This window comes from Amaranthus tricolor, chromosome 1 (genome assembly GCF_026212465.1).
Source record: "Amaranthus tricolor cultivar Red isolate AtriRed21 chromosome 1, ASM2621246v1, whole genome shotgun sequence".
In the NCBI taxonomy this organism is placed as follows: Eukaryota; Viridiplantae; Streptophyta; class Magnoliopsida; order Caryophyllales; family Amaranthaceae; genus Amaranthus; species Amaranthus tricolor.
In genome coordinates this window covers 5,944,652-5,955,735 of record NC_080047.1, presented here as the reverse complement: position 1 = coordinate 5,955,735, position 11,084 = coordinate 5,944,652, and the positions used below count along the sequence as shown (strand labels likewise).

The window sequence follows — 11,084 nt, the reverse complement described above, 5'->3', positions numbered from 1 at the left end:
CCCACTTATATACTACTCCTATAAGAGCTAAGGATTTAATGGTGAGACATCTCTATTGGGCTGATTCATGTATATTTAATTAGTATGTTAAAATGATTAATTAGAAAAATGGATTAATTATATGGATTCGTCTTATGGTGAGATGATCTGATACAAGACTATTTGTTAATTCAATGCCCTAATGATTTTCTTTTCAATAAGATCAAAATAGTGATATGTTTTATTGAGTTTGTTATATTTGATTTAGTTTATAAAATTTTGGCTTGAAGATAATAAGATAAAAAATGAAATGTGCGGAATATCTTGATAATTTGAGACTTAAGAAATTTGGAGGTTGTGAAGAAATTGATGTGAGTTTAGTGGCAAATCTAAGAAAAAAATCAGTAAGAATACTGATATATGAAGAAAAAAAAATCAATACAAAAATTTATTAATATATATGTACAATATTATCATATCAGAGGTTATAATAATTTTTTTAAATTCATAGCTTTCATGTGCGGGTGCCGAAAGGCAGTTAGGTTTTTCCATGTATGAGTTACATCAGCCATTAATGTCTTCTACTTTGATCATTAAACTTTACTTGATCATATAAAAGGACATGTTAAAATATAATAGGTTAGATGTTCGAATCGGAGAGGGCCTTTTAGAACTCTTTATGTAAATTTATCCTCGGTTGCATCAATCAAATAAAGAAAAGAAGATATATACACAAATAGAAAAGCAATATTTCAATGCTAAACCTGTTGTCTTATGCAATTTATTTTTCAATCATCACAAAAAATAAGATTCATACACAAATAAAAGCGATTTTTCGATACTAAATCTGATGTATTATATAATTTAATTTATAAAAAAAATTGATGATTCATCACCTCGCATACTTCTTTGCAAATCCTATTCAAGGGTCATTTTAGTTATCTCATCTGTAACAATCTATATGGAATATATATAGACTGTAGAGGCCAATCAGTGTAATTAAAAGCAACACATATTCCTAATCACGCCTCTTGTTATTCCCAATGTCCAATAAAATTTACTACAAATCCATGTCAATTCATTTTCATCAAAGATAATGAGATCCACTAGCAAATAACTCACTCATAATTAAAACATTATACTTTCTCTTATGTGGAAATTTTATTTAACTGCAAGTGCACGGTGTATGTGTAGTTGCGGGTCGAATACAAGAAAGTAAGGACAAGAAACTTGCTAATTTCGATTAATTATATTGCTCAAAGAGAAAAACGTTTGGTTGGTTGTTTAACTAACAAACTACTAATGCAATAAGAAATATGGATTAAACTATATGATGAAGAGATCTAGGGTGTCGGGAATCCCCTAAAGTCTTTTATGATCAAATTATCATTAATGTCTATGAGATGTCGGATAAATTACGTGGTTAAACATGATCTTGTTAATCTCAAACTCTCGCTCTATTGATTAACCATTAGATTTAGACCCTACTAATTCAATTCTCACACGCTAGTTTTATTGAACGAATTAATAAAAATTTAACTAAAATTTAGCCTAAAGCAAATTCGATCCCAATCTCACACGCTAGTTCTATTGACTAGTCCGACAAAGCGTATTTAATTTAGGGTTATTAGCACAATTTAACCACTTTAATTCTAATTTCATAGACACTTTCAATAATCAAATCATACTTAACTTATAGGTTCAAACTCTAACCTTAGAAAATGGATCTACTCACTAATCATGGTCAAAGAATAAACACAAACCCTAAGATGATACTAGACATGGATAAAAATGAAATTAATGACAAATTCAAGAGAAGCAATAACTAAATATCAAGAACACAATAATTAATCAAAGACCAATAAATGAAGAACAATAACTAGTTTTAATAAATGACAATTCCTAAGAAAAACAATTAAAGTTTGACAAGGAAAGATTAAAATAATACAAATTTGATAAAGAAAGATTAAACTACTAATAAGAAACTAAATTAAAGACAAGAAATTAAAAGCTTACAAGAATTAAAAATGGTGTTCAATGGAGAAAGAAAAAGGAGAAGAGGGTTTTAGTCTCCCTCCTTGTGCTCCTCTAAAGAAGACTTCACCTAAATGCCCCTCATTAACCACTAAATAGACCCTAAGAAGTTAATTAAAATAAAGATAAAATAAAATAATACACAATTAAAGTGACAAAAAAAAAACGCTTCCGGAATCCAAAAGAAAAAGCTTAGTCGACGTTCACATCCAGGACAAGGAAGCCGAGTTGGCGTTTTTGGCTGACAATTTCAGTAAACTTCAAACGGTCGTCATTTGTTGCTCGATTATCAGAATTGAGCATATAATATACCGTTGGAAATCTCTTGAAGTCTAGTTTCGGATGCCGCAAACTTTGTATTAATTTGATCTTCATATCAAAATTTATGGGTAAAAGAGTAGACATGTATCAAATTTCACCTCAAAACTTTTGCATTATAATCACTCTTCTACTCGTTTGCTCATTTTCTTTGTAGAACATCTTCACCCGAGCTAAAATCTCCTTAGTAAACTCCGTCATCATTAAAATCATGAGAATTATGCTTAAAATAGTCAAAACCACTCAAAATCAACATGAATGACCATCAATGATATAAATAAGTGCAAATATTTGCATTTATCATCCTCCGTTCTAAAATACTCGCACTCAATTGTAGCATAAAATATGAGAAAATATAACAAATCAGTAACAAGTATGATAGAACGGAAAAAGTAGTTCCTTCACAACATAAAACTATTTGATTTGCTATCACATACTTTAAAAATGTTAGGTTTCATATAATAACGGACTAAATAAAACACCCCATTAGATTATGCCACTTCTTATCTATATAAAGCTGTAGATAATATTTACTACTTAAGGGTAAATCGAAAGCTACGTAAGGGTCTCCTAAATTTCACTGTACGTAAATATCACATGATATTATTGTTTAATAAAAATGTTACTCGAACAGGTAAACTAGCCTTAGCTTATTGTAACATCAAAATGTAGACATGACAACCCCTTAAAAGCACAATGGTCGTTAGGATAGATCATCACGTGATATTTGGGCCACAAATCAACATCTAGCAAGAACAATAAACAATATTTCCTACGTTCTGAAATACTTGCTATATTACGATTATTAACCTATTTATCGTTTAAGCTTGTTTAATATATTGCGGCTAATGCGTAAGAAAAAATATAGGCTAGTAAGATCTTGTTTGAATCGTCTAATCGCATACTTTCATCATATTAATTTTATATATTTTTAGATGGGAATAGTCATCTTCATCATGCCCAGTGCATTACGCCTATAGAAAACTATGGTCTGGATCTAGGGAGGGAAGGACAGCGGCAACTTATACCCATAAAGGGGAGCGCGGCCAAAGAGTCCCTCGACTCAAGAAAGAATAAGAGAAGATTCTGCAACGGTTCGGACCGAGTGAGGCTGAAGCTGTCTTCGCAAGTCTGCATCTTATCACACAATCGTGACACTTAAACATAAAAAAATATGCATATAGATACAATAAAATACAGAAAAAAACAATTAAAAATAAAAATGAAAACAATAATAATAATAATAATGATAATAATAATAATAATAATAATAATAATAATAATAATAATAATAATAATAATAACAACAGAAACGAGTAAAAGCCAGAGAATAAGAACACCAACCGGAGCAAGTATATATAATAATAATAGACAGGAATAGTGCAATATATAAAAATTTAATAAGAACACCAACCGGAGCAAGTATATATAATAATAATAGACAGGAATAGTGCAATATATAAAAATTTAAAATAACATATTCAATTGCGTAAAAAGTCAAATGTGACAAGTACAATAAAACAGAGAAAGTATATTATATTGTAATTTCTAATGAGTAGTAGAGAGAAATAATGTATTTTTTTTAAAAAAATGTAGATATTTGATAAATGAATAAATAAAGAGTAAATAGAGTAGAAGAAATTAAAAACGAGTTAAAATGTATGAATGAAATTAAAAAAAAAAAAAACAATAAGTCATCATCATCATCCTTTTCGGTGTATCCCACTCATAGAAAAACAAATAATATATTATAGTTTATTTACTAAGTAGAAGAATAAGTCCTTGTCTAAAAAAAAATGAGCAAATGAATAAAAGGAACAAAAAATAAGAAATGATGGCAAATGCATGACAAGAGAATATATTATAGTTTATTTACGAAGTAGAAGAATGAACGGTTCTCTTGAGCTTGGACAGTTAAGGTAGTGGACTCTACACAAAAAGCAAAATACACCCATCATTTTGATAAATTTGTCCAGCTAACTCTCAAATCCAAGTTTCACACTTGGCACCTGGTTTTGTTTGTAATAAAAAGCTATTTAAGTGCAATTGTTTGAGATCATGACATACTACAATGACTATTCTAATGCACTTACTCTTCTAAAACTTTCGTCTTTTCTTTATAACTCAGCTGAAAAGCAGGGAAATAATAATAATAATAATAATAATAATAATAATAATAAACTATAATACATTTACAAAGGTTATGATAAGTGTCGACCGTATGTTGTTAGTTGAGGGCTTGCAGTTTTAGTTTCACCAAGGCATTTTTCTAATAGGATTATTCTTTTTTAATGACCTTTTTCGAGCCTAAGACACTTTAGCTGCATTCCCTTTATGAGTATGGATTGTCGTTGACTTATCTTTTTTTCCTTTTCAAATCCTTATTATAGTTTCTATAAGTGAGATATACTGAGTACGATAATGATGATGAACAATCAAACATTCAAGGGTTTCGGTATTAAATGATGGGAATTGACGAATGTAAATAGAAAATTAGTGTAATTTTGGTAGAAATATTTCTTGACAAGTTTAATAATCGTGCATGTTACTTCTACTTCAATCATCTCTCATTTTCATGTATTATCATTGACAGATATGATACTATTAGAAAATAATAAAAACTCGTAACTAAATAATTTTTTTTATGAGGTTTCAAGGGAAAAGCGCACTGATCAGCTGTTAATGAAGTCTCGTGCAAGTGATTAGTAAACCCAGAAATGTCTTGTACTTTTCTGAAAGTAGGCCTCAACTATAAGTCAATAACAGCCGTTAATGAATTCGCTAGTTTGGCCCTATGTGCTCTGTCTTCTACACCATTGTGTTTTTCTCTAAATCTAATATACTAGATAATGTCCATGTACACGGCTTTACTAAATTTTTTGACATTTTTGTATAAATAAAAATTTTAAAATTTACGACTTTATATTTTAACCGTTTTAAAATATTCTATACTCATTTAATAAATAATATTATAAATATTATATAAATAATTGAAAATAAATAAAATAAAATATATGACTTTCTAATATATTAAATAGTGTGACCTAAAAAATAAAAAATTAATTTATATAAATGATATTATAATTATAATAAGAAAGTAGAAAAGTCAACGATACAAACATTAGTCATAATAAGAATGTCATCATCATTGAGTTTTAAAGGGAAAATTTTTATTGAGAAAATGACACATAACCAATTTTAAAGAGTGATGACATCGATAGTGTTTTGTTTTAGTAATAGTTATAGATTTCTTTTATTCCTCCATATTTTTTCAGTTAAATTCATATATATTTTTTAATTCTAATAGTTTTAACTTGTCTCAATGACTTTATTATCCAATAAAATATCCAAATCATCTAAAAAATTTAATTTTTCTTGATTCTTGAGAACAATTTAATTCTTACGAAAAGATCAAATAAGAATGAATTAATATTCTTGTAGACCGGACGATGAGACTCCATGGCCCATGCAAACATGATGTATAACAGTACAATTAGTCTTTTCATCATCATTAAGTTATCCTTTAATTAATAAGTACGTACTTCTACAGTTCTACTAATACTACCTCCGTCCAATTGTACGAATAATACTAAAAATAAAATTAAAATGTGTGAATGAATAGAAACTTTTTCCTCAATATTGTTAATTTCACAAGTATTTCCCACTTTGTATGAAATGAAAAAGTATTTTCCAATATACCGTCCAGGTGAAATTTTTTTTTTTATATTTTCAGACAAAACCGCCAAATAAGATAGCGGTTTTAGGTGAACTGTAAATCGCCACATGAAGTAGCGGTTTGGTCTAGGTAAACCGCCATTTCATGTGGCGATTTTCTCTGGGTGAACCGCCATCTCATGTGGCAGTTTGCTCTGTGCCCTTGCAACATTTTATTTTTAGTCTTTCAATTCCCATAAATAGTTCAATACCATCTATTCCATAATAATCAACTACGAACCAGATTGATTTGAAAACATTAATTATGAAAATAATGCGAAAATATATTACAATCATGGAAAGTGATACAAGAAGTTCAAGCCATATAAATTGATACAAAGTTTATTAAACTACAATTCCCGGCTCCTTTTGTTGTGCACATCGGTGGATGAGGATGGTGTATACTCGTCAACTTCTGCAATGATATTAAGAGCAGGAGCTCGTCTTTGACTAGCACGCTGATATGTAATGATCGTATGCGGAGGTGATGGATGTAGAGGAGTAGTCATGGAAGTTGGAGGAACGAATGGCGACATAGCACCGGATGTCGATGGGGATCTGGAAGACCGACCTCAAGTAGATGAACGCTCGTGACCTCTTGTGGACCGACTACTTGATTTTCCGGAAGAGCTACCTCGGTGGGCCGAACTCCCTGGAGAAGGAGTGTGGAATGTATCATCAACCTCACCAATGATGGGTGGAGTCGGAATAAAGTACTCATACCCCGCCTGACTCAATGCACGGTCAATGACACGTTAATGGAGCCAAAGGTTTGAGAACATCGCCGATACCCCACATCAGCTGGCGATGTAGCGGCCCCGTGAATCGTGTCATTGCATTGTATGAGTACCGATCAGATACGCTCAGCCTGTATGTTATCATCATATTGTTAAAAGAATCACATAAAAGTATTACTATATGTTATGAGTGTTAAAAGAAGACGTACCAGTAACGCAGATGTCGGATAGTAATGTGATCTTGGCTGTGTAAATTTGGTGTTCGTGAGACGTTGTATGGAGATACGTCTGTACCAATTCATGTACGCACCAAAGCTTTGACCGGTGTAGTTATCTCCTTGAACCAATCGAGATGCTCGGTCATTCCACGCATCTACCTGAGATGTATGTCGTATAACGTAGTTCTTGTCCCCAGTCCTCCTATCAATCGCATGTAGTTGAGGTTGGGTGTCACAGGCATGCGGAATTACCTGCTCCAAACCGAATTGACGCATGACACGATCCGAGAGATGTAGCTCGACGATGTCAAAGCAAATTAATAGACAACGCGATCTCCAAATCTCGTGGCCCGATCTACATATGTGTGGCAAAGAGTCCATCTTAGCTGTTGTGTAAGGCTACCATGTCATCTATAATAGAAATCAATATACTAAGTAATATATACAATTTATTGATAACTAATACAAATATAAATTTTAATAACCTGCTCGTCCCGTTGTCGATCAAGTACGTCTCTGTAGTAAACTAGACTATGTGAGGAGTGGGACCTAGAAAGATATACGCAAAGCCAGCTGCGAACAAAATAGTGAAATTTCCAATTTAATACTTCCATGTATCATAAAATAGTGAAATTTGAATTTGAATAGTGAAGTGATTGTTGCTACCTTACTGCTAAAGGATCCCTCCCACGACGATGTTGTGAATCTAAGACCGGTTCAAAATCCCTTGCGTCATCGTCCTGATAATGTTGCCCAGTGGGTCGAATCGTCCGAATCATAGGCCTCCCTATATGAATATACTCCCACGACCATATCTGTAACAACAACAAGCAGTCTCCAATGTCCTTGGTACCCTTACGAGATGCTCGACATAAATTACGATTCAGATATGCAAGGGTAGCACTTCCCCAACTATACTCATCTACCCGCTCTAACTCTCTTAGCAAAGGGAGATAGATTAATTGGACTGAGTCACCGCTCTTGTCTGGAAACAAGATGCATCCAAACAGGTACAAAATGTACGCGCGCGCATGCCTCTCGACTGTAACATCATTCACGTCGTCCTCTAGCACGTTGAAATGCTCTCTGAGCCAAGTCAACTTCAACGAGGATCCAGTGATGATCTTCGGCTCTGTGAGGTCTTGAGGGTTTTCTGGCCAAATCCCTAGTAGTTCATGAACTAAGGTTGACCAATGTCCCTCTTCATGACCAATCACTACCTATCCTTCAATGGGCAGTCCCAGTATAACTGCCACATCTTGCAACGTGATTATTACCTCGCCAATCGTGAGCTAGAATGTATGAGTCTCCAGCCTCCACCTCTCCACTAATGCAGTGATAAGAGCTCGATCGAGCTTTAAACCCTCGCCCAACAATCTGTGAATGTTACTAAAATCAGCTAATTTCACTACCTCTAAAACTCTGTCATCCACCTGCCAATGTAACGTACTCGTCTGGTAGTACTGACGAGTAGCCAACTAGGTAGTGGAGCCCTCCCACGCAACTAAGCTCCTGTGGGTCACCTAAAGCGTAAGTACTGATGGATCAACTGGGCCCGACATCGCCATTATCGCTATTACATACATACAATATTATCAGACTCAACATGATGATAAATGTGCAAGTTAAATAAACACATACTTTGTTGACCTTTGACAAATCGTACGAGGACATATTTTCTTATTATGACCATTAAATCCACAAATGCTACATGTGTTACGAGGACGCGTCACCGGAGCACATTTCGTTCCTTATGTGAGTTGATCGCGGACGACCCTTTCCACGCTTAGTTGAGGGATCTGGAACAATTGTAGGACCATTCCAAGGATTGCAGGTGAACATGTCTGGAACAGGCATAAAAGTCTTCTTATATGTTGATACGTATTCTGTAGTGCGAAACGAAGGGTCCACAAAAGCATCATACGAAATGTTACGAGCTCGACATACTGCAAGAACATTTGAGCATGGTAACTTGAATATGGTTGGTTTCTAACAAGAGCATGATGTTGCTGTGAGGTCAACCATGTAACATTTTCCACCTTTTCCTGCTATCCTGTTGCCACGACCAATGGTGACCTTAAATATTCCACGTACTGTGTCATATATCCTAACATCATGAAAGCGTGCTTTTTCAACATTCTTGTTAATCATATCAGTTGGTTTCTTGGCATACACATGTCCATTCTCTAATCTCTTTCTCCCTAAATCCCTCCTTTTTGCAAAGTATTCGTCAACCTAGTAGAATGTCATCCTAACCAATGAAGTGATTAGGAGACACCTGGCCCCCTTCATTACGCCATTGAACGCTTCAGAGATGTTTGTAGTTTTCACTCCATATCGATGACCACCATCATGAATTAAAGTCCATTGGCGCTCAGGAATAGATACATCCACTAAGTACTTATATGCGTCCTCATCATACTCTTTAAGGCGATTCATATAGAAATTATATTTCCGAATCTTTGTTTGTTCAGAAGCTTTTCCAAACAAGTTTTTAACTGCTATGTTCTTGAACTTCTTATGCACGTTCAAAGCTAGATGACGTTTACAAAACCGATGGAATGCATATGGCTCTTCCCAACCTTTTCCAACTCTATTCATTGCATGCAAAATTCCCTTGTGACGATCAGATTTAACACATAAGTCATCCCTCTTAGTGACATAATGCCTTATACAATCCAAAAATCAACTCCATGTGTCGTTGCTCTCTCCCTCCACAATGGCAAAGACAAGTGGGAACAACTGAGAATTTGCATCTATAGCCATAGCAATCATCAGTGTGCCTTTGTACTTTCCGTACAAATGTGCACCATCTATAGAAACAAGGGGACGACAGTGGGGAAAACCCTTAATGGATGGTTTGAAAGCCCAAAAAATTCTCTAAAACATAACTCTGGTAGGATCCATTGTCGATTGGACTTCCTATTGCACCACTGTTCCTCCATTAGATTGCATTAATGTCTGCAGGTACCTTGAAAGCTCCCTAAAGGACTTATCCCAATCCCCAAATACTTTTGTTATAGCCTTATTTTTGGCCAACCAAGCTCTCTTATATGTTATAACAAATCCGTATTTATTTTTTACAAAATTAACAATTGACTTCACCTTGAAAGCTGGGTCAACTCTGATCATATCCACGATAAGATCAGCAACAAAATCAGAAGTAAGGAGGGGATGGTCATCACTGTAGTGTGCAGGGCAATCTTAATTATGACCCTTAAAACGAACAATCTTTAATGAGCCAGTAGCGGTCATGATAGCTCGCATCCTCCATTCACAATCTCTTTCATTAGTGCATTGGATAACATACTTTGATGGCTCCGACTCAATTACACGGAAGTTTCTATTGTTAGATATCGCTCATGCTTTAACATTCTTCTTAAGGTGGTCTAAGGAGCTAAACTCTTGCCCTATCCTAAAGTCTCCATTTTCATTCATGGAGTTGTCATTATTCCAGGTCATCCATGCATCAATCAATCTTTGATCAACCTCATCAATTCTAAGCCAGTCTTGAGATGGAGCACTATCTCTAATCGCTACATCTAGAGCTTCTCTTTTGTCATCCTCCTCTGAATCAGAATCAATATGCTCATCCTCCTGATCTAAAGAGTCAACCTCATCGGCATCACATCCACCCAAGTGACTAGTGGAGAAGGTGTTCATTACACCACCACCAATGCCACGTGAATGAGTTGGAGAAGTAAACTCATATAAGTAGTCATTAACGTAATTTGGGTTACTTAACATTTCTGTGAATGTATCATGGCGTACACTAGGACCTGATTCTGAAAGTTTCATGCTAGTCATGACTTTCCTCGCATTATCTAAATTTGCAACCATGTCAACATAAACCTTCATTGCCGTTCCAGGGGCTTGTGATGCCGCATAAGCAAAAGCACTTATGTTTCATCATTCTTAATCGGGACTAACACATTTTTCCCAGTCACCGGATATTTCATCTCTATTTTTAACATAAATGAGTGGCGATCACAACCAATTACATCATAGACTTTGCTATGAAACACTTCAAATGTAGTATTCTGACGATGGATAAACATCACTGCATTTAATCCTCCATTATACA

General features: G+C 34.3%; 1 protein-coding gene across 1 annotated transcript; it reads right to left on the bottom strand.

The window, feature by feature from the left end:
* Nucleotides 1-6,271: 6,271 nt before the first annotated feature.
* Nucleotides 6,272-8,568, bottom strand: LOC130818424 (serine/threonine-protein phosphatase 7 long form homolog). The gene is made up of 6 exons (XM_057684616.1): nucleotides 8,539-8,568; nucleotides 8,329-8,433; nucleotides 7,667-8,220; nucleotides 7,486-7,573; nucleotides 6,992-7,386; nucleotides 6,272-6,913 (listed from the first exon to the last, which is right to left on the bottom strand). Exons 1-5 carry the CDS (start codon nucleotides 8,566-8,568, stop codon nucleotides 7,318-7,320), a joined length of 846 nt encoding a protein of 281 aa, XP_057540599.1. The 3' UTR covers nucleotides 6,272-6,913; nucleotides 6,992-7,317.
* Between the last annotated feature and the right edge of the window lie 2,516 nt (nucleotides 8,569-11,084).

Excerpts from the sequence above, each read along its gene's own strand:
- LOC130818424 (XM_057684616.1), bottom strand. The coding sequence starts at position 8,568 with ATGGCGATGTCGGGCCCAGTTGATCCATCA. Across the intron at positions 8,434-8,538 it reads CGGGCCCAGTTGATCCATCA|GTGGATGACAGAGTTTTAGA; the intron begins GTACTTACGCTT and ends TTACATTGGCAG. Across the intron at positions 7,574-7,666 it reads AGGGATCCTTTAGCAGTAAG|CTGGCTTTGCGTATATCTTT; the intron begins GTAGCAACAATC and ends TTTTGTTCGCAG.